The following is a 25,127-nucleotide window of genomic DNA, read 5'->3' on the forward strand; positions in this document are numbered from 1 at the left end:
CCCTTTTCAGTACATTTTCCAGTGCTACAACACTTTTTTTGAAGTGCAGTGACCAGACCTGTACACAGTAGTCCAAGTGTGGTCACACCATAGATTTGATATTGACAGTTTTGTTTTCAATTCCTTTTAGGAATACTGATTCCTGTAATTTAGAGACCATTAAAATATAATTTGTTTTTGGCTGATTTCCAGAAAACCAAAGCTGCCAGTGTAAATGAAAGTTAATCTGCTTTCAGTTACAATGATATATTGTTTGTTGAAAAGGAGGTCCAAAGAAGGTTTTAGCTCTCCTTTATTTTACTGTTGGTTCCTATTACAAGTGGATTGTCAAGCAATTGTGTAATCTTCTTATTCTCTGAGATTCGGGCAAATGCAAATATAATCCTGTTACTCTTTATCACCAGTGGAGTTAATGAGTACTGGAAAAGATTACATAGTTGGAATGGATCCAGCTTGTTTGAGCAGGTACTGTTAGAGAATAACCAAGTAACTCTGCAATCAACCTGCACCTTGGAAGGATGCCATGTTCAGTTTTACACCAGATCATTACCACTCCAGGAGCCTTATCAGCCGAAGAGTGGAGTAAAAATAATGAAATTAAAAGTAGACTAAATAATTGCCACAACTAATGGCTGAAATGCAACACTTAGGAATTCTGGTTTATTCTAAGCACTGTTCTTATTTGATAGACTGGCTTCTAAATAGGTATCAGCTAGTTACATATATTGCAGTAGACAATGATTTTCTGTTACTTTATTTGAAATAAATGAAGTGTGGTGAAATAGGAGACCTTCAGCAGGAGGGATTTGAAGACTGTATGATTTCTTGAGACTGTAATTTTCTTCTTTAAGGCCTATAGTCTAGTTCAGGGGCAAACAACCAGAACTAGGGGCAAGTAACCAACCCTCTGCAGACCGAAGGACATCAACCAGCCTTGAGGCCACACCCCTTGATGTCATTTGGTTTCCAGCAGGTGCACTGGGAAAATGATCCTCCCAGTACATGTGGTGGGAACGAGCTTCACTGCACAAGCGTCTTTTCCCATTGAACAAGGCCTACATGTAGTGAAGCCCCTTCTCTGCCTGTGCCTTCTCCCATTGTGAAGAAGTCAGAAGGCAGAGGGACCTGACTAGGGTGGTTCTTCTTGGCTTTCCTCAGATGGGAAAGGTGAAGGACCGGTGAAGCACTCTTGGCTGGCACTTGCAGGACCTCCTGCAAGCACTTAATATATGTGCAGCAGTCCCCTTGTTATCTCCAGTCTGTGTTATATAGCCACACGCCCACCCCTGGTCTAGCTAGCTATTCCTCTCTCTCTCTCTCTCTCTCTCTCTCTGTGGTATGGAAGGGCATATCTTACTTTTTCTTACATGAGATGTTGGGTGCTTACAAATGGACAGTGCCTAGCACTACCATCAAAAGAAAGACATTGTGCAGCTATTCCATTTCCTCTTCCTATATAGATTTTTTTAAGGCTTAATGAGGGTTACTTTTCACCTGGGATCCTTGCCATTTTAGGACCCTCCACCTGTCTTCTGCCTACCATAATGATACACATAACACCAGTAAATATCATTTTTTACTTTGTTACTTTGTTACTATCTTATATTTATTTATTTATTTATTACATTTATATACCGCCCCACAGCTGAAGCTCTCTGGGCGGTTTACAACAATTAAAAATAGTAAACATTAAAAGTATACAAAAATTTAAAAAACATAAAAACAGTATAAAAGAGGTTGTTAAAAGAGGTATATTGAATGGTAGCAGTCACTTTATCTTGTCAATCCAACATTGTTTTGATTCTCAATGATGGCAAATGATTCACATTGTTCAGATGAATTAAATGGGAGCTCCCTCTAGTGGACTTTATTATTAAAATTCTTCCTAATACTGAACTCAAGTGGTGAGTACCACATGGCTTGTGGCCAAATTAGGGCCACTGAGAAATAAGAGGGAAATAACTACATGCGTGAGGGAGCTAAAATACCTTTAGAAAAAAAATCTACCCCACCCTACAACATCCCAATAAAAACTAAGCATACTCAATAGCCACAGAATGTAGGGTAACAGTTGAGGGAAAAAGGAACCCAGGTGGGAGAGGAATGCTCAGCTTAGAGGGAATGCATGCCTGAAACCTTGAACCAGAGTACTTCTTTTAGGTGGGAAGATACACTGCAACATTTTGTTTCAAGTCTCACTTTTATGTCAACAGCATAGACCATAAACTTATGTTTAGCAGATTTCTTATGACTGGAAAGCTGCAATGTTTGAAACATGTTTGGCCAATAAATATGTAGTCTCACTTGCTCTGTTTTTCCTTGTGCGATGTGAACACACCTATCAAAACCCTACTATTTTTCAAGATAGTGTTTAAATATCTCACCATGAAAGCCCAGTGAATCATGCAGGAATTGCTACATTATGGACAATTAATATTTTGTAGTCTAGTGTCTTAAGAATTTCATACATTTGTGATGTTTAACTCATGGTGTAGAACCATAATGGGATAACAGTACTTAATAACAACAACAGTAATGTAGTATATGTGTAGCACTTTTTGATATTCAAAGAACTTGGCATACATTATTACCTCAGTAATCCTTATCACAGCTTTGTAAAATGAAGGTGAGTGGTATCTCTATATTGCAAATGAGGACTGGGGTGTTTGAGCACAGAAACTGAAAGATAGTTTGGTTAATCTATGAACCTTTAGTTGTTTTGTTCTCAGTAGCCTCCAGTGGCTTTCATCTTCGAATAGGCTCTGACCTTCTCTGAGGCCTCAGCTAGACCTAAGGATTATCCCAGGCAAATGGAGGGGTCGTCCCTGCCTGCTCCCGGGATCCCCTGTTTGTCATTTGGATGCACAGGGATGATCCTGGGACATAGGCCTGGTCTAGCCATGGCCTGAGGCACACTATCTTAAGGGAAGAAAAATCCTCAACAGGATGCTTCTCAGGATCTGTCAGTTTCCTCCATATTGGTTGAAAAACCTCTCTGTGACATCTTCGGTGTCATGTGCCAGTTGTTGGGTTTTGTTGAACAGCTGGGGGCTTGTGATAAATCATCCTAAAAGGAAGAGCTCTTATTGTTGACTTAACAATTCTGTATTTCTAGACACCTGTCCGGTACCTGCTTCTGCAACCTATAATGCCACATGCACTGCTGGCTCAAGATCTAAACTCTCCAACTACTTCTATGTCTTCATGCTGGGACAGCTGCTCTTGGGAGCTGGTGGGACTCCACTTTACACACTGGGAACAACTTTTATTGATGACAGTGTCCCCAAACACAAAGCTTCAGTCTACATTGGTAAGGTTGGCTAAATATTATTTCTAGATGTTTCTATGACCTTGAATATCCACTAGTTTTTGGAGATTTGTACATAGCATCTCTTCTGGGAAAATTTTGGAGCAGATTATAAAGAAGTCAATCTGTAAGCACCTTGAAAACAACACGGTGATTACTAGAAGCCAACATGGATTTGTCAAGAACAAATCCTGTCAGACTAATCTGATCCCATTTTTTGATTGGGCAACCTCCCTTGTGGACTGTGGGAATACTGTGGACATAATATAGCTTCACTTCAGCAAAGCTTTTGCTAAAGTGCCCCATATTTTGATTAACAAACTAGCTAAAAGTGGGCTAGATGGAACATCTATTAGGTGAATCCACAGTTGGCTACAGAATCGGACTCAAAGAGTGCTTATCAATGGTACCTTCTCAAACTGGTAACAAGCCGGGTACCACAGGGCTAAGTCCTGGGCCCAGTGCTTTTCAACATTTTTATTAATGATTTGGACAAAGAGGTGTCAAATTTGCAGATGACACAAAATTGGGTGGGATAGCTGCCACGACACAGGCTCTGAACACCAGGCCTGGCCGCAGCTACTCCCTGCTCAAGCCAAGCTTGATACGTGGTGGAGAAACTATGTGGAGAAAGGGGTTAAATGGAGAAGGATTTCAATATATAAAATAATACACTGTGAGTTATATGTGTCGAGGTGAATTATTGTCAGAGTGGGTGCTAAATGTATAAACTTTAGATAATATATGCCAAACAGACACGTGGGATTTTTGTGGTAGTTAAAACAAAATAATTAAAATTTATTTTAAAACTTCACAAGCTTTGTTTCAAAATAAAACATTTAAAAACCTTTTTGAAACCTTTCATCCAATCCTTTCACCCATTCACATACATGCTTTCCTTTTTCTCACACAATCACTCTTGAGCTTTCTTTATTATCAGTATTGTTTAATATACATCAACTATGTGCACACCACACTCCAAAGACACCACTCTCTACCCTGAACCTCAAATTCTCCAGAACCCAAGTACTCTAAACACCAAGAGCTAACACACAGAGAGCACTAACAATCCCCTCAGTCATTCCCTTATATATCACTCCTCCCCTCTCCTCAGACATTCTAACTCCACCCACTCAGGCCAACATTCTAAGCACCACAGACTTACCATTTCAGACATACATTAGGGAACTGACTTGTGGGGTGCAACGCCACAATAGCTAATGCCCTGGAAGACAGAAACAAATTTCAAAGTGATTTTGAAGTTTGGATTCCATGGGCTTTGGGACCAGTTCTTTTTCTACTTTACACAAATTTAGTTGTAGAAAAATACATATAATAATAATAATAATAATAATAATAATAATAATAATAATAATAAACAACCACTGGCCAAAAATATGTGTTTACCCCATAGGCTAAGCATGAAAATGGGCATTTTATGGGGGGGTAGCAGATTTTTTTTGGGGTGCCCATTTTTTGCTAGTGCAAATTTGTGCAAATTTGGGAAGTTAGAAAAAAAATCCTTTTCTATTAACGAATGGGCAATGGAACAAAAGGCACATGACCACCTGACTTTTCAAAATATGTACATCCCTACATGTGTACAGAGTCCCAGTGCACAGGTGGAACCCTGCAAAAAGCACTTTGTATCCATTAAGGCTAATCCATTACCTGGGCTGTTTAAGCTTTTTCAGTCTGACTTCCATTTCAGAAAACTTTTGGGGGCCCATGTTCCAGGGGTGGGTGGGACTGAAGGCAAAAAAGGGGTGGAATGTATTTGAGCTTAATGTTCTTTCTGTGTTAACTAACTAAGCCTCTCTTTAGGAGAGGTATTTCAGCCCTTTAGAATGGGGAAGAAAGTGCACCAAAGCCAAGAAACCACCCAACGAATGTTGGTAGAAAGCGATGGGTGAAAGGGAGAAGTCTGGATTGAGACCCCAGGTGGTCCAGATTTGGCCCCGGGGCCCAGAGGTTCTGCACCCTGGTTTATACACACCAAGTGGATATGCTTGGGGCTTGCCACTTACCCTGATCTTTCCGCCACTTCAACATTAGTCCACATGGGTTTCTGTGGAATCCAAATGAAGTTAACCTACGGTTTTGTATCTCAGCTGCATGCATATTTGAGATCTGAAATATAAAATCATTATCTTTACCTGCAGGAATTGGTTACGCCATGTCATTGATGGGTCCTGCTATTGGCTATGTATTAGGAGGACAGTTGCTTAAAATCTATGTTGATTTCAATCGTCAAGTAAGGCAAGGAAGTTTCTTTTCCTCCCCTTTACATCCATAGTGCAAACCTTCAAACTCCATTTTTCTTAATAGTGATTTTACTAATCGTTGTATGTCAGGGCAGCATCCAGTGGGGCACTGCGCCTGTGCCAATTCCTTTGCACCCTGCTGATTCCATTCCACAGGCAAGACCCACTGCTTGTGCAATGGAGATTTGGGGCTTCTGGGAGAAACTGGAAAAGAGTGGAAATCCCCATTTCTGGAATGGGGCAGATCAGTGGAGCTGTTGACCTGTCCCATCCAGAAATAAGTGTTTCTGCTCATTTGGGGATTGAATATAGGAAGTGTTAAATGTCTGTTGTGCAAGTGGTGGGTCCTGCTTGTGCAATAGCTCCATTGGATACTGTCTTCAGTAGTGGATATATTGAACAATGAAATGGGTATTCACTAGCTGAAATGGTGAAAAATAATTCCTTTGTGGTCACATATAATAATTTCAGTTCTTTGATCTGTTGAGACTTGGGAGACCTGGGCTGGAACCCCATAATGGTCATGGAGTTGAGCAGTCTTTAGTCATCTGTTTCCCTGACTTTGTTTTTGATCAATTAAATAAGAAAATAATAACAGCTGAATATTACTAACTGCTTTTGAAATTTTAAAATATTATTACATTTTTATACTGCCGAACAGCTGAGGCTTTCCAGGTAGTGCACAATCAAAACCATAAAATATGAGTATATAATAAATTTAAAATGTTAACAGTTGAAGAATGCAATATAAAATCAGATAAATTACAGTCCAGGGAAAGCCTGTGTGAAGAGGTACGTTTTTAGGAGTCATTTAAAAGACGTTACATTTATGCTTCCCAAACTGCATGAGAGAGGGTTTTTCAGAGGGTAGGTGCCATAATTGCCCCAGTAATTGCCCCCGCTGGTGATACAGGAATGCATCTTTCATATCATTGCTATTGGTAGGCATGAAAGATGTGACAAATAAGCCAAAGCTGTATAATTTATGAAGCAGAAGAATTTGGAAAAATATTCTGTTAAGTGCCTCAATCATGTCTGTATTAAACCTGTGATTCTACAATAATGTCTTTCTAGAATAGACATCACTCCAGAAGATCCACGTTGGGTTGGAGCTTGGTGGGTAGCCTTTGTTGTATGCGGTTTCTCTACATGCCTTTTGGTCGCACCGTTTTCATATTTCCCAAGGCAATTGCCAGGTAAACATAGTTGTGGTTTTTTTTTTGAAGCAGGAGACCACTATGATTCTAAGTATTTAGACCATTGGATACTGTATATTGTTGGAACTCTTATAATTCTGGTGTGAAGTTGGTTTTGAAAATATACACATGGGCTACATATGGCTTCCATGTCCCTATTTTATGGCCATTTTGATAATGTAAGAGGCCTCAGAATCAAGGATTTAATTGGTGGCCAAGGCAACAATTTTCAAGAGTGATGGCAGCACTAAATCTTATGGCCTCACCCAAACAGCACACCCCAAAAGCACACTGTCCACCTATAGCGTAAAGTGTAAAATGGACATTTTTTTTTAAAAAAAGTACTGTTGTGGGGTGTGTTTTTTTTTAGAAAGAATGGGAGTTCAGGAATTTGCAAGCATTTTTGGAGAACATGCTCTCCTGCTCGCATTTGTGTTTGGGCTGTGATAGTGGCACGTTCACATGATTAATGAAATTCATCTTTACTTCTGTGCAGTTTATCAGAACTTGGAATCATTACAGCACTACTGTAGCATAATTCTCTGTGGAGGATTTCAGTTCAAAGTGAGGTTACAGGGATGTCCCCTGTGACACTTCATGAAACAAACTTAAGGAGTAGCCACTCTCTAGCATTTCTCAAACAGCTAGAATACACGTATAAAATAAATCAAATATTTAGGAGTCGTTCAGACATATTATAAAATACTATAATGATTATGGGGAGTGCAAGAGTCTTGACCAGGCAGGTGCAGAAGAATAAATGTAAATAAATCCCAAGAACATATGTTTATAAGAAGAAGAAAGTAAAATGGAATTTATTTAAGGAATTCAGAGTTTACATAGTAATAAAAAAGGTAAAAAGATATAAAGGAAGAAAAGGTTCAAAAAGATAAACAAAGAAAGCTTCTCATACACCAAACTTGTGTAAGTTTTGTCCAGGTGACCCCTATTCCTTGGTTGAAGAAAACTAGTCCTTTTCTCTAACCACTCTTTAAAAAAGTCCTTATGTCTCTCAGGCCTAATCTACACCAAGCAGGATATTGCACTATGAAAGCAGTATAGAAAAGGCAGGAGCCACACCAAGCAGGATATAGAGGTATGAAAGCAGTATATGGTATGTGTCAATGGGCCCCAACAGTTGTCAGTGCACTTCAATACTGCCATAAAGCAGTCGTGTGGCTCCTGCCTTTTATATACCACTTTCATAGTGCAATATCCTGCTTGGTGTAGATTAGGCCTCAGATAAGGAGCCATGAAGAAAGCATTATCCTCATGAATTCCTGGGCTGAGGAAGGAATTCCCTCTGCACATGAAGTCCCTCTCATCTTCCTCTTCCTCTTCCTCTTCCTCTTCCTCTTCCTCTTCCTCCTCCTCCTCCTCTTCCTCTTCCTCTTCCTCCTCCTCCTCCTCTTCCTCTTCCTCCTCCTCCTCCTCCTCCTCCTCTTCTTCTTCTTCTTCTTCTTCTTCTAACACCCAGCTCTATTTTTTAATAAACAAAACCAGCTGAACTGGAAGATGAAAGGACTAGCCCACTTTTGGATGTGAGCCAATCCCTGTAGGTTACACCAGGCAGGAGGAACGGTTTATATGAGTATGCCATTCTAAACTCCACTTTACAGGAAACTGAAATTAAATACCTTCTCAGTTCCTCACCGCATGGATTGATTGACTGAGACTTGATGTAATCACTTATACTTGTTAGCATCACATAACGAAGAGGATGAAATTATTTGGGAGGGGGAGAAATTGGGATGTATATGGCAGCAAGACGAACTCCAATTTGCAAATAGAATTACATGTACAACTACACATGGGCTGAATGCAAATGAGATTTTAGGCCTCAGATTTGGAGCGTGATAAACTTAGTTGTCCAAACTTTAAAAACTGCAGCTAATTTCTATCATAATTTCTGTCCTCTAGCACACCCTAGAATTGTTAATCATGATCTTTTGTTATAAGCAGAAATGTACTGCTGTTTTGATGAAATTTTTGTCTCCCCCTCCCCTTTTAGGTACAAGAAAAATACGAGCTGAAAAGATTTCTGAAGCACATCATACTGGAAATGTCATAACTGATGAATATGCTGGGAGAAGTATTAAAGACTTTGTCCTGACTCTCTGGGTAATATAAGCAATAATCTAAAGCAATGTTTCTAGCACTTTTAAACTGCTTATAGTTTCCCCTAACTTAATATCCAGTCACTTTTTTGAATTGAATGTACAAGTAATATTTATTTATTTATTTACAATATTTATATACTGCTCCCCATCCAAAGATTTCGGAGCAGTGAATAACAAATAGAACGAAACAATAAAAACAGAATAAAACACTGCATTAAAAACTTTTTTTTAAAAAAAGAATAAAATTATTATTATTTACAATATTCATATACCTCTCAGTTATCTAATACAGATTCCAGAGCAGTGAACATAGGTATAAACAGTAAAAGACCTCAGTGACCAGGCAGATTGGTAAAGGAGAAGGTGTTCTCTCAGGTATCCTGGCCCCAAGTTGTTTAGAGCTTTGTACACTAATACTAGAACCTTAAACCATCCCCCCCTTTTATTGTGAATTTAACAGAACAGGACAGAAACCAAATAGTGAAATAATTTAGAATAAAAAGGAAAAAAATGTACTAGAATCTATGCACTAAAACCTTAAACCTCCCCCGGTACCGAATAGGCAGCTAGATTCATATTATGTAATACTTGCATACATAACATGACCCTGTGCTGAAACTTCTTGAGTAATTGGATTTTAGGCAACATTGAATCAGGATGGTGATGGGTCTAGAGCAGGGCTGCGTAGAAGGTAGTTCTCCAAATATTTTGGACTTCAACTCCCAGAAGCCCCTACCTGCGTGGCCAACAGCCAGGAATACTGGGAATATAAATCCAAAATATTTGGAGATTTACTTTGTGCTCACCCTTGGTCTAGGGTAGGGGTGGGGAACCTTAGCAACCTTAGTCCTGCAGGCTAAATCTGGCCCTCCTACAGTCCCAATCCAGCTCTCTGGGGTTCCTCAGATGGCAGTGCCCCCTTTCCCTCCCCCACAAACACTGGTTGTTTAGTGGTTTCCCAGTTTTTGTTCAGTTTTCTCCCCCATTCTAAATGGTTGAAATGCCTCTCCTAAGGCTTAGGAGAACGTCCAGATATGTAGTATTTTAGACCCATCCCTTTCGCCTTTGGGCTCACCCACCACTGCAATGTCATCCTCAGGCTGGAAGAGATTCCTCACACCTGGTCTAGAGGAATGGTTGAAAGAGCTAGGTGCATTTAGGCTGGAGAAGATAAGATAAAGGGGAGACATAAAAGTGGTCTTCAGTAGGGCGGGGAGTTGTAGGCTGCTCCTACTTTATGGAGGCCTAGGGCTCTGTGAATTAAAATAGCAGATCCATCTTGAAATGGCAGATCTGTCATGAAATGGCTGTCAGGATTCAATTTTTTGAATTTGAGGCTCAGATTTGTACAGCCCTAGTCTTCAAATATCTGAAAGGCTGTCATGAAGATGATGGAGCAGACTTGTACTCTGTTATTCCAGAGGACAGGACTAAAACCAATTTCAGGGAAGAATATTTTGGCTAAACATTAGGAGGAATGTCCTAACAGTGAGAGCTCAAAAGGGGAAGAAAGAGTGTTGAGAGGTTGTGAGACTCCTTTGCTGGATGGCCATCTGTGAAGGATGCTATAGTTGTAAGATTCTTGAATGATCGATCCTGCATTGAACAGGGGTTTGGACCCCCAAGGTTCCTTCCAACTCTAAAATTTGACAATTCCAAACTAACGTCTTTTGTTAATTGGGACAAGATAATTAACAGAATAATCAAAAGCAAGAGGGATAAATGCATTAACCATGAATAATGCAATTTATTACTAAATACATTTTTTAAAAATTAAAACAGCAGTCCTCATTATTTGCAGTTAGCTTGCTTGCCAGTTTACAGCCACTGATTATTAGCTCATAATACTTCCATGTTCACCACTTAGCTTGGGGCCAAATTAGAAGCAATGTTAATTCTATGAATGCAATTAAAATGCCTGATTGTATCAATAGAAATGGCAGATGCAGGGGAAGAAATAGAGAACCCCCTTTTAAAAAATCACTGGGAAATATGGCGATTATATAAAAAGGACTTACTTCCGAGTATTTCCCCAATATCACCAGTGATAATGATGAGGAACTTCCCGGGAAATTTAAAAAATGAGTTGGGAAAAAGCTTAAAAGAAAGAAAGGTAATGAAGTTAAAAGATTGGCTAGAAAGGATGAGAACAAGGGAAGAAATAAAGGAGAGATTAAAAGAGGGAAACATAACGTGGTTAAATTATATCCAATTAGAACAGTGGACGAAGAAATGGTTAAATGACAATGGAGAGTGTAGAGGAATTACGAAGTTTGAGGAGCTGATTTTAAAAAAAGAAAATGAGAAAAGAGAAAACAAACTAATAAAAGGTCTAACGTGTGAAATATATAGAATATTAGTGGAAAAGGGAGAGACGGAAAGTGTAGGCAAGACGGTATGGGAAACTGACTTGAAGGAACAAATAGGGCAACAGAGTTGTTAAGGGATATGGAAACAACGAATGTTGAGAAATATGTCTGTGAGGATAAAAGAAAACTATTACAAGATTGTCTGGAGGTGGTACCTAACCCCTGTAAAATAAAATAAAATAAATAAGATGAATTCAGCAACATGTTGGAGAGGCTGTCAAGAGAAAGGAACGTATTTACATATGTAGTGGGAATGTGAATTTGTACAAAAATTATGGATCATGGTGTTTAAAGAGATAAAAGAAATTTTAGGAATGGAGATTGAAGAGACACCTATAGTGGCATTGTTATCAGTATATGGAGAATTGAATTGTAACCAAGAGACAAAAGAATTGATAACGAATTTGTTAACAGCAGCAAGATTAATGATATCTAGGAACTGGAAGGTTCAAGGGAATTATCATATAGAAGACTGGTATAAAGAAATATGGGATATTGTTATTAATGATAAACTAACATGTAATATAAAAGTTAGAAGAGGAATGATAAAAACGAATGTCTTTGAAGGAATTTGGAAACAGTTTTTAGAATTTGTATTATTAAAGGGGAGAGGGAAAACACCCCCAGAAGAAGTAATGAGATTTTGGAAATATGAATAAGATCCCGTGGTTGGAGGGAGCACTTTTATGTTAATTATGATTATGTTAAAGAGAATTAAGTTAGAACATACATTTATCAAACTGTTTACTTTATATTATTGTGTATTATGTGGTATTGTTTTATATTGTATTGTTGTATTGAAAAAAGAAAAGAAAAAGAAATGGCAGCTGCAGTCCACAGGGCTTTGCGAAGGAGGGCTTATCCTCCCCCACATCACCCCAACAGAAGTCCCCCCTCTGGAACTGTAATGTGCAATGGGAGGGCAGCCTCCATTAGCCCCAATGGCAGCTTTCCTCCTGATGCATTTAGCAGCTTCAGGGGGAATGGTTCTTGGTGGGAGATATGATGTCCATAGTTGGTGCCCCCATCAAGATGGAACGTTAAAATTGTTTTACTGTTGTAATGTTTTGTGTGGATTCTTTACATAAAATGTATGGCTCAGATTTTAATTTCTTTTCTTTTTTTAACCATTTGGGAGGGGCTTTGAGAAATGCCCCACCCCTGCCAGCCTCTGTCACTCCCACCAGCTCATTCATCCCAAAATACGCTCCTTCCCTTTCTGTTCCCTTCCCTTCCAAGTCGGTTAGAGGCAGGATGACCAGCAGGAGCACATGGGGATTTTAAAAAGGAAGTCCCCCCTTTCTACAACTTCTCTCCCACATGCTGATAAGTAGGGCCGTGCACGGACGCCCCAATCCACTCTGGATCCTGATACACAATTTCCAGATTGGGTCCACTCCGCATCAATCTGTCTATGGTCCCCTCCGCTCCGCGGCAGGGCTCCGGATTCGGATCGGAGCTCCGTGTTCCCCCCATATACTTGCATTGAAAATATCAAATGCCTATAACTTTTTTAGTTTTAAAGTTAGAAACATCAAAATGGGCACCACAAGAGCTTATAAATGTATCCAGATTCATCCCCATTTTGAAGCAAATCCGAGCATGCCCTAATTTTGGGGGGATTTTGAAAGTTTTAACCCTCAACCCTAACCCCAATTAACAAACCTTTAAACAAACCTGCTGCCTTTTCTCATTATCAATAATTATTAAAAATAATAATGTAATTATTATTTGGGGAAATGGAAAAACTGTGTAGTGCTTTGCCCAAACTTAATTTGAATGGTCAAACTTTATTTGCTTTTTCCACTTAACAAGCAGTACACAGCAAACACACTCACACACAATCCAAACAAATGCACACACACAGAGTAAGAGAGAGAGAGAGGATAGAATTTTTGTGTGTAATTTTTTAAATCTTTTTTTATATAGATGAAATAAGGAAAATGAATACAAACACAGTCACAGAACACAGGGTTTGAAAGACAGGAGTTGGGGTTGGGAAACAAACAAACAAACACTCCAAAAATGAACAATTATAAATTTATATAAATCAAACTAAGGCAAAACACAGAGTGCAAGAAATCTAAGCAAGAAGTCAGAAACAAACAAACACATAGACACCCCAAGCTAAATTGTATCTCCTTCAAACAAACACAGCTATAGCACAGAACTAACTACCTTCCTCTCTCCATGAACTCCAACCACAAAGAGAGAGAGAAAGGAAAAACTGTCTCTTGGTGGCTCTGCCTTAGTCCCCCCTCCAACATTGGGATTGGAAGATGCTTCACATCAGGTGATCGCGAGAGAATTTGCCTCTCATCGCTTCAAAAAAAGTTATCCCTCCCGCTTTTACCCATTCTAAAAAAATTAATAGCAAGCAAACTGCACAACAAAAACATCTGAAAATCGACACAAATGACCCCCAATCATCACTCTCTAAGCACAGTAAGTTTCAAGGATGTAGCTTGAAAAACAAAAAAAAGTTATATGTGCTTAGTTCACACAATGCAATCCTATGGGGAAAAATTTCCAAAATGGCGGGCAGAGCTTTGCAACAAGCGGATCGCTCTGCAAATGGGTCACCCACTTCATTATGCTTTGCTAATATGACCCGCTTCGCGATGCTCTGCTAAGCCCCTGACTCACTTCACCTCCGCCATTAACGGAGGTGAATCAGGCTGCTCCGATGCTGCTTCTACGACCCGAAACGAAGTGGAGCACAGACCTACTGATAAGTACCATGTTAGAAAGTAAAGCCCACTGCCTGCTGAGAGATGAGTTGCTGCAATTAACCTACTTTTGTTAACTTAAGTGTTTAAAACAAGAATAGAGCTTGCCTGTCTGTATCTTGGAATCTTTATTTCTTGAAGGCATTAAGGAAGACAGAACAATGGCTCAGATAAGCGAAGTCAAATGTCAGCAAAGATGCTAGGTAGCTTCACATAGCATCTAAAATTATCTCCAGCTTCGTTAATATAAAACTGCTTCATTTCCCTCTGTTTTCCACCGATAAAGGACCCTGTGCTTTGCCCAGGATGGAGACTGTTCTTATATATTATTTTATATTTTCAAAATTGGGGGAATCAATTTTTTCCATCTTCCTTGCTCCCAGCAAGAACTCTAGGTCAATCCTGAATCCTTCACATCATCTGCTAGAGCCTTATTTAAATGTCTGCAGACTCCCCCACCCTCCCTTTCCATCCCAAAACTGTGATCATACAGACACCATGATTTCAACACCCCGGTCAGCCTTTCTTTTCCACTCCCCCACTTTCTTTTGGTAACATCTTACCTGCCCAGTGAAGGTATCTAGAGATCTTGAAAGTTTCCACATTTTTTGTGATCTTTTGGTTGGTGCAATAAAGGTATTACGCTAATATGGACTCAAGAAACTGAAAGGAATGTTTCTAAAGTTCAAACAGGTTAATGTGATAAATAAGCTAGAGACATGAAAATATTCATTCTAAGTGGGGTGTGCATTTGGTTCTGATCAATCCTGAATCTTGAGTCAAATTGAGCCACTTCATAGAGATTCAGAGATCTTCCAGGGTGAAGCAGGAATCTTTTATATCATGTTTTTATACTGTATTTAATACTTTGAATGGTTTTAGTTTTTGTGAACCACCCAGGGAGCTTCGGCTGTTGGGCGGTATAAAAATGCAATAAATAAATTAAATAAATAAAAATAAATTCCAAGGTGTCCCCAAACAAAATAGGGCATCTTTGAAAGCTTCAGAGTTACCCTGGAACTTCAGAAAAGTCAGACAGACTCATACTCAAATAATTAATATGGTTAATAATCAGCACTGTCAAGACCCACCATCTCAAAAGAACCCTAGACAGTCTTCTGGCAAATGCTGTCTGCTAACAACCTTTTCTCCCTTCATTGTGTTCTGATCACGTATCTCAATAACAGTATACTCAGATCAAAGATATAGAGCTGTTGCAATAAGTTATGAAAACTATATTCACACTTTGGAAGCATTATTAATAGTATTTTTGGGAAGGACCTAGAATTTGGGAGGAAATAATTATAACAGTATAAAAAATAACAGACAGAGTATCAAAAAGGGAATTTATGGTGAAAAGTCATTCTGAAAATTAGACTAGATTAGAAATTACACAACTAGTGCGGTATTTTGCAGTATTGAAGTTGTTTATAACAAAAATCTGACTGGAAGTATGCGGGAAGAACTCAAATAATTCTCTTCTTCCCCCCTTCTTCCCCTTTCTAGATGCTGCTGAGGAACCCTGTGTTGCTGTGTCTGGTAATAGCTGCTGGATTAGAAGCTTTAGTTGCCACTGGTTTTGCAACTTTCCTGCCCAAATTTATAGAAAACCAGTTTGGATTTACATCTAGTTATTCAGCTACATTAGGGGGTAAGGTATTTATCTTAATTCTTTTGCACAAAATCTCTTATCTTGTTTACTTAGGATGGCCACTTATGAATCATCCCAAAAGAGAAAATGCATCATCAAAAAAGAGCCCAAATAGGACAGTGATTTGCGTAACATTTGCACGTGCTAATTTATATGTATAGATGCAAATTTAGAAATAATTACAGTAATTTCAATTGAAATACAGTTCATCTCACCTTACTGTATATGACTTCAACTTGGTGACTTGTGTGCTGGCTTGTTCAGGTGCTAACTGTTGGTTGGCAACAGGCCTCATGGTTCTTTATCTTTAAACTGGAATCAGACAGGACAGCCCTACAAAGAGAAGACAGTCTTCTGTAAGAGGACACCTGCCACCATCTCTGCTTGTATTTAATAAGAGCAACAAGGTAAAACTGGCTCTAGAATACAAAAGCTGCATTTCTAAGCATGCTTACTGGGAAATAAGTGCTCAAAGCACACAACTACACAACATACATGCAGTGATAGACAGTAATAATCTACAACGCTGATAAGAACTAGAAAATAATAAATATGTTAAGAACTAGAAAATAATAAATATAACTTCCTATTATAAATATATGTCTAAAAAGGTACCATACTGATGCCATTATCAGCACTGTATTGTGTCCAAAAACTGTGATTGTGGTTTATGTATATTATACATTGGAAATTATTATTGAAAAAGAATTATTGTATCGGAGTACTTTTCACACACAGTTTTGTTAGGCAACCAGTTTGCCATTGATGACCATGCAGGTGTTAAGCATCAGTTTTTTATGTATCTGTAAATAAATGGGGTTGATTATTACTGTCTATCACTGCATATATGTTGTGTAGTGGTGTGCTTTGAGTACTCTATATACATTAGATCATTCACACTACTGCCTTCTTTTGTTTGAACGTACTGGGAAATAAGTCCCATTGAGCTATAGCACTATTCAGGCATTCACCTGTTTGTGCATAGGGTTAAACTGTGTAGGGGGAACATGGGCGCACATGTAAGCCCCACCCCCAATGTCCCCACATGCCTGGCTTGCATGTAGACCTTTGCATTTTGCATGTGAAGTTCTGTGTAAGGCTCTGTAAGTGCATTCAGCTGAACACACTTGCAGTGCCCCACACCAAACAGTTGGGCATGGAGTTCCCATGTTCCTCTACGCAATTTAACCCTACACATGCTCAGGCGAATATCAGCATAGGTCTTATGTGGGATTTATTTCTGAGTTACATTCCTCAATGAACACTTCAGAATCAGGCAGGAATTGAATGGATACCTCCTGGTCTGAATACTGCTGTCTCTTGAGATGAGTCAAAGAAGGTTGCAGAGTAAAGGAAATATGGATCTCTTATTAGCCCTGTCTGGCTTTAACTGCTTTGATGCAGACCTTGATAAATCAAACTCTACCCTTGGCTCATCAGTGCCTCATCCAGTTTTTCTAGGTCTGAGCAAAACATGGCCTTTCTCAGTTTGCCACCTATTTATAGGAAATGAATTGAGGAGGGGGCATTTTGACATATTTTTTCCGGGACGAGTGTTGAAAGCTGTAGGGTAGGGTATGCTCAGTAGTTTGTGGAGACACCAGGTTTTTAAGTTGTTAAAAGCCCTCCCCACTTCTTTTGCAACCAACATTTTCCACCCCAGGGACATTCTGAGAGGGGGATGATGATGTTGTCTGTCAGGATGAGACCATGCTTCAAGGAACTCTGCTTAAGTTGCCACCCAAGTTGCCCTTTCCCCCACAAAAGAGGGAAGGTTTACCACCACTTTGAAAACATTGCCCAGCCGCAAAATTGCCCACACAATTTTAAGGTCTCCTACATCTTGTTTTAGATTCTGTTCAATGCTAGATATTTGTGCCAGCCAGTCAGCCTACAGCTAATCAACCAGATAGGCAGCTGCCTGCTTTCCTTCATGTCTGCTAACTTCCCTGCATCTTCACTCCAGTCTTGATTCCCTCCAGTCAAGTTTGGCCTCAGACTTCGGTCTGCAAACAATTTTATCTCTGCATTGATTTGTCCTGTTGTTCCCCCGTCCCCCATGGAGCTCATTCCATCAGCTCTCCATGAGCAACAAGCTTCCCACGATGTTGTAAAGTTTACCTGATTGAACACTTCTTTTTCAACGAGTGCAAAGTGGTTGTTTTTCATGCACCCAGCAACAGTAAATAAGTTCAGATATGCTGTAAGTTTGGTCAGAAAGAGCCACAGGTTGAAATAAAACCTGGACTGATAAAGTTGAAAGCCTGGTAAATTCATATGAATCAACTGTAGCTATTGCCAAGTACATGGCTTTCCTTTTCCTGATCAGAATGTAAATAGACCTTCCCTTTCGATGGCCATGAGCTATCATACACCCGGCTGCTGTAAACCTTCAGTTGATCTCTTTTGAGCAGCCAATAGTGAATGAATCAGCTCTTTGAGAAAGCTATATCTTTCTACTGCTCTCATTGTCCTTAGAGCCCCAATTCATAACTGTTTGATTGGGTGGAGGTTTTGGGAAAGTATCTGCTAGGCAGCTCAGCCTATGCTGCCACTGACTTAGTTGTACTTCAAATAAAGATGGTGGTGGTGAGTAAGAGAGCATGCCAGCCAGCCAGCCAGGGGAGAAAGTACAGATGTATAGCCTTTGGCACCTTATGTGTTATAAGGCTATCCATCATAGATGATAAGGCTACCAATGGCTGCAAATAATGGTGGCTATATATTAACTCCAGTATTAGTTGCAGTATGTCTCTGAATACCTGTTGCTAGGGAACACAAGTAGGAGGGTGCTATTCTACTCGCTTGTGGGATTCCCACGGGCAACTGGGTGTCCTCTGGGCAAACAGAATCCTGGACCAGATTGACCTTCGATCGGATCGCGTGTGGCTCTTGTTATGCTCTTAGTTGATCCCCACATACACAATGCCATGAAACAATTCAGTTGGGCAAAGTGGCAGAGTTCTTAACAGCAAGAGCCTGCTTGTAAAACAGATGGGGGCAAAACATTAAATGATCTGAGACAAATATGTAAACCATGAATGATGGATTTAATAATTATTTTGGGATGATTTAACATCTTAAAACAATTGCCCGCTTTTTGAGCATTATATGCATGTAAGGCATTCAGAAGTTACAGTGGAACAGAGGAAGTTGCCTTATACCAAGGCCAGATTTACACCTAATGTCACATCTATACAATCCCATCATGGTGATGGTATATCCATTTTGTGCATTTGTACCTTGTAGCACACACAATGTTGTAGCATTTTGGATAATACGGAATAAAGAGTGGGAAATAGCACTAGAAAAGTGGTATAGAAAATGTGTAAGGTACCCCAACAGTTATCAGTGCACTTCAGTACTGATAAAAAGCAGTAGTGTAGATCTAGGGCATCATCAGATGGGGATTGGGGGTGGGATCTTGTTTCCTTACCATTGCTTCTACCCTCCCCCCTACTTCTGTCCCACAATACTTCCTCTATCTTTACACAGTGGGAGAAAGATGAAGTAAACAATGACCACATAGCTCATTCAGTGGCCATTTTTATTGGGCTGCTTTTCCTGCGCACAGCAGGAAATGGTGGCACATTTAGTTTCCAATAAATGAATAAATTGGATTTAAAAGGGATCTATTTTGTGAAGGAACGAAGGCAAGAAGGAGCAGGAGAAGCATTGGTGGCAGATGATATTGTCAAAGGACTCGTGAAGATCCATAAGGGGGGGAGTAACAAGCATGCAATAAAACACTCATTTGATGATGCTCCTAGCCAAAGTCAGACCAATGATTCAACTAGACTGGTATTGTCAACACTGGCTGGCAGCAGCTCTCCAGGGTTTCAGGTAGGAATTTTCCCAGCCCTCCCCTGAGATGCTCTGGATTGATCCTGAAACATTTTGCATGCAAAGCATGTGCTCTTCAGCTGAGCTACATCCATTAAAACTGGGGCCTGGCCCCGTTTTGACATCCCATTCTTTTTGATACCTGCATGTTTAGCATAGACGTCTGGAAAGGGTGGCTATTTATGAACAACTGCTCATATATAGGTGACCCATGCAACTGAAATCCTTATCCAACTGGGAATCCTGATTATGTGGAGTGCCTATATGTTCACATGCAGCTGATCCTTTCCAGTTGTCCATGCTCAATTCACGGACATTGAGGGAACAGAGAATTAGGACCAACATCCTTGTTCCACTTCCTCTTCAAATCATAAAAGCCTTACATGCAAATAACATTTCTCTCTCCACCCCCATTTTCATTTGGAATGTCCTCCTTTTATTGTGCTTTTGAGTTAGAGAGCTTCAGCTATGCAGAAGTATAGTAATGCATATTGTTGTTGTTGTTGTTGTTGTTATTATTATTATTAGAATAATGGTTGTTGTCTTGTTCTCCCCCAGGAGTTGTGTTAGTCCCGGGAGCAGCTATAGGCCAAATCATAAGTGGTACCTTAATTTCAAAGCAACAAATGCATTGCAAAAGTATACTGAAGTTTATTATCTTTACCTGTTCAGTGGCATTTGTATTAAATATGGTGTTTATATTTGCTAAATGTGGGAATGAGCCATTTGCTGGTGTCTCTGAAACATATAACGGGTAAGCTTATTTTAAATAATTATTTGCCTAATTAAAGACTGTTTGAAATAACAATAACAGCAACAACGTATCATCAACATACGGGAGAATTTATAGAGTAATAGAGACAATATGGAGCTTATAATCTGAATTTTGACACTGAATGAGAGAGTGGGGAGGGGGAGAGAATCAAGGCAGTGAGGACAGACAGGGGAGAGATATGGGTGACACAAGAGTAAGAAGGGATCAAATGCATGCACTTCAACTGGGGATGAAAATTGGTTAGGTCAACCCCCCTGGATGTTGAAGAGAGGAATTGAAGGAAAAGAGGAAAATGCCATTGCATTCATGAGCTAGGAAAGAGTTCTGGACAGGTGAGAATTACTAGTCTCACTCTATTGGCCACATATGACACAGGTTATAGTGTCATACCGAAGTATTTCACTGCTGCCTTGCAGTTAGAAGAACCCCCCTTCATGCATTATATGCGTGTCCTCCTAAGAAGATTTCTGAAGTATTTTAATGTGAGGCCAATGAGAGCTGAGCATAATGGAAACTGTGGAAGAATGACACATGAGAATCAAGACACTTTTTGGCCAATGCAAACATTATGTGATCAAATATGACTTGGGACCAGGCTACTTAAAAGACTGCCTCTTCCCATATGAACCTGCTAAGGTTTTAAGAAGTATTGGGGAGGCCTGTCTCTTGGTTCCACTGCCGTCAGAGGCGCGTTTGGAAGGGACATGAGCGAGGGCCTTTTTGCTGACTGCTTCCAGGCCCTGGAATTGCCTGCCAAGAGAGATTAGGTTGCCTCCCTATGTTGTACTTCTGCCAGCAGGCAAAGACATTTTGATTCAGTCAGGTCTTTAGCATATATGCTGGTCTATTGCTGAAGCATTTTTAAATTGATTGGTGCTGTCTATTTCTTTTATTATTGCATTTTTAATTGGTTTAATTAGATCTCTTTTTATGTTAGGGTTCAATTAAGATGTTGTTTTTGATCTGCATTATAATATAGTTAGCTGACTTGCATGCCAATTTTGGTGGAAAGGGGTGCTATAAATTAAATTAAAAATAATAATATTCAAAGGGTGCTGAAAATCTGTCAGATTTTGTGTCTGATTTAAACTTAAATAGAGACCTAAACAAGAAAAAATAGCTCAAAATACTGTTTTCAAAACTGGACACCCACCAGCAGTGGCTTACAGAAAATGATAGAAAATAATATTTCAGCATTCTGACATTTCTACGCTATAGAGGAAAAAATATTGTCATGTTTTTAGACTCTGCTATGGAGAAACAATTATCCATATGCACCCTCATCCTGTGAGTGCACTCCACCCACAGGGCTAGGTTTTTGCCCAATAGGTCTTTCTATGTGTACACAGAGCTGTTCTGGGAAGAACAGTTCAATGAATCTAGTTCTTGCTGTTAATTATGTTGTGTTACTTGATAGCTGTTGAGGGCTGTCACAACACACAGTGCGATTCATCAGGAGGTTATCAGTCCTGAAACTTGACAGGCCCCCCTATTTTATTATTTATTCATTACATTTCTTTTCCACCCATTAGCTGAAGCTTACTATGTGGTTTGCAAGACAAAATTTAAAACCGTAAAATAACATAGCCAAACATCATATAAAACCATAAGTTTAAAATAGAATAAAACCAAAGTACTAACCAAGATAAAAGCCAGCAGCAGCTTCCACATGTTGTAAACTTACTATGGGCCCCTGATCATTTTGGCTGCCCTTTCCCCCAGTTCTACAGTATTCTTTCTGAAGTGTAGGGACTAGAATTGTACACAGTATTTGGCTGCACCATAGATTTGCATGGAAGTATTACGATATTGATGTTTTATTTTCAACCCCTTTCCTTTTGCTCCCTAATGTAGAATTTGCCATTTTCACAGCTGCAACACACTGAGTTGACATTTTCATTGAGTCATCCACCATGACCCAAGATTCTTGGCCAGTCATTGCCAGTTCAGTGGCCATCAGTATATAAGTGAAGTTAAGATCCACTCCCCCACTATGTCTCATGTGCATCACTTTACATTTACTCACATTTTAATGCCCGTAGAACCAATTTAGATAGATTCTCTTCGAACCCTTGAAATCCCTGTGTATTTTAACCACATGGAATAACTGGGTGTCATCTGTGGACATGACCACCACACTGCTCACCTCTAACTCCAGATCACTTTTGAACAAATCAAAAACTATCAGCCCCAGTACAGATCCTTGGGAGAACCCACCACCCCTCCATCATGAGAAGTGCCAATTTATTCCTACCCTCTCCTGCCTGTTATTTAACCCATAACGGATCCATAAGAGGACTCTCCTCTTATCCTATGACTGCTAACTTATATTCTCATGAGTTTTTTTTAAAGAAAAATCCTGCATGCCTATTTTGCTGAATATATAAATATACTGTGTATGTATTTTATACCTATTAATGAGTGGGAATGTATTCTTAAGAAATACCAAAAATGCCTATATTTAGCTAATTTTAATCCTTACTTCTCTTTTTTTTCAGGACAGGCTTTATATCAAACTTAAATGCACCCTGCAATGCACACTGCAGATGCATGCCTTCAGAGTTTTTACCAATTTGTGGTGCAGATGAAGTCCAGTATTTTTCTCCATGTTATGCAGGATGTACCTCTGTGTCTGTTCACAAGCATTCGAAGGTATTGCTATTTTATGAGCTGAGGGTGCACAATTTACCTTGAGTCTAATTCCTGGATATTCAAAAAATGTTTAGGTGATAGCTATTTGCCATTTAAAAAGGTATATTAATTCAATAATTTGCTTTGTTATATAGGGGGAAAATTTCATTAGATAGTACTTAAAGGACGTATGTATGAATAAAATGAACTCTTTTCTTAAAAATGCACTGGACAAAAACATACTTAAAAATGTAACGTATCAGGTGATAGTTCTGATAATATAATGAAAGTAAAGACTAACCTATCAATATTAGATTCTGCAGTGCAGTGCAGTGTATCACTATGTAAGGATTTTTCATAAGATTCTGTCTGGCACATTTGTTTGGATTAGTATATTGGGATCTCAGTCTACACGGGAGTTTTCCCTAGCTTCTTTTATATGCAACTCTAATGGGGAAGCTATATAGTTTTCAACAAAGCATGGATCTATCACACATATGCCCTGCCAACCCCAAGATATAAAGAAATACAAAACCCAAATAGACCTAAAGGTCCAAAAAGAGACACACATCCCACATACTTCAAAACATCTCAAAGAGGACTAAAGCGGGCTCAGTAGCCAAGGACCTTTGACTTTCATTTACGGGACATTTTGACTGTCATTTAGAAAAAGAAAAACAGAAAATGGGGGGTGGGGGGTGGAGTGGACTATCCATGAGGAAGACATGGCTGACTGGCTGTAACCCTGAACAGGAGGAGTTCTGTTAGGATGGAGGTGGGAAACATGTGGTCCATGGGCTGCATGCTCCCCCTGCTGAAACTTGGTGGTGTGGTGGTGGTGCCCTAACCATTGCTGGGTTGCCACCAAATTTCAGTAGCAAACCATGATGGAGGCTGAAAAGGAGCAAATTTGAAAACTAAAGCTAATTCTGTTAAACTGGACATTGATCCCCAGACCCCTGCAACATTGTTTTAGGAGATGAGGATATGAATTTGTCCTTGCCTAGAGATTTTACAAGATGATATTTTTGTATTTAGCTTGATCATGGATCAGCAGGTAACATATCCCATCCCATTCTATTTCCCAAGAGCAAAACGCCACTATGGAAATTGTAGGCTCACAGAATTCCTGGTTTTTGACACACAGAAATTATTTTATATGGAACGCTGAGATCAGGCATATAATTTCATCTTTTACTTGAAAAACTTAATCAACCTTTTATGAAATATGATATAAAAGCGAAAATGAAAAATTATTGCAACAACAAACTACATTTTAAAAGGTTTCCTAGGAATTGTTTCAGGAGCATGACTTTCTTTAAAAAAAACCTAAAAAACCGCTTACCTAATAAAATTTCTGAGCCTAACAAAAGGAGAGGGACGGGTGCTTTTCTCCTCCCATTTCCTCAGCTTTGCTTCTTACATTTATCTGAATTTTCATGAACTGAGTATGTGATAATTTACAAAGAATGGAACTCGAGCGCAAGCTATTTTTTCTCTCTAAAATTCCCAGTTGTGATTGATAGTATTATATTTATGTCATATTCTTGTCAGCACTGCTGCTCAGCACATTTCCTTACTGGATATCTGATTCTACGTTCCATCTGCACATTTTCCCACCAGCTCTCTCCTCCTCGTCCTCCTCCTCCAAGCTGCTTTCCAGTTCCATTCACATCTCAAAATCTTTCATGTCATTTTTCCTCATTTATGTCATCAGCATAACATATGAACACATAAACAGTCACCCTTCTTTCAAACCCCTTATCTGCAGCATATGTTGCTTTTTTCTGACTTTTAGGTGGGAAAATCATTCACCCTTGCTTTTCCCATGTCACCTTAAAATGGCAAGCTCAGAGGTCAGTGAAAAGTTACAGCATGTCAGCATGAATGCCTTCTGTTAGTGCGAAACCGATTCTTTCTTTATATAATAATGTATTTTTTATTTTATATATGTTTTAAAAATGAAAGTTCTAACTTATGAGAGAGATAGAGACCAACCTTTTTATTTAGGATGGATATTTGCAAAGTAGCCTGTTGTACAGGTTGGTGGAAAAGTCTTGCAAGGTATTTAAACAAGAGTGCAACGTCTTCCAGGGCAAATAGTTGTCATACCACTCATAGTCCTAATGTGTCCTGTTGAAATAACTGCACAGAGACTCTCATTGCAATTCACTAAGGAAGACCCACATAGAGATCAGGATTCTGCACATATGGCTGATGCTGATCTGATGCACTTCATCAT

General features: G+C 39.3%; 1 protein-coding gene across 1 annotated transcript in view; it reads left to right on the forward strand.

Annotated features, from left to right (window-relative positions):
* SLCO4C1 (solute carrier organic anion transporter family member 4C1) overlaps window positions 1-25,127 on the forward strand; it is a 47,228-nt gene that overhangs the window by 17,807 nt on the left and 4,294 nt on the right. Inside the window, exons 3-9 of the mRNA XM_063128768.1 lie at window positions 3,116-3,310; window positions 5,470-5,566; window positions 6,646-6,767; window positions 8,779-8,888; window positions 15,492-15,636; window positions 20,038-20,233; window positions 22,753-22,906. Coding sequence (XP_062984838.1) covers window positions 3,116-3,310; window positions 5,470-5,566; window positions 6,646-6,767; window positions 8,779-8,888; window positions 15,492-15,636; window positions 20,038-20,233; window positions 22,753-22,906 — 1,019 coding nt within the window. The remainder of the gene's footprint in view (window positions 1-3,115; window positions 3,311-5,469; window positions 5,567-6,645; window positions 6,768-8,778; window positions 8,889-15,491; window positions 15,637-20,037; window positions 20,234-22,752; window positions 22,907-25,127) is intronic.

The sequence above is a fragment of the Elgaria multicarinata genome, chromosome 6 (genome assembly GCF_023053635.1).
Source record: "Elgaria multicarinata webbii isolate HBS135686 ecotype San Diego chromosome 6, rElgMul1.1.pri, whole genome shotgun sequence".
NCBI lineage: Eukaryota > Metazoa > Chordata > Lepidosauria > Squamata > Anguidae > Elgaria > Elgaria multicarinata.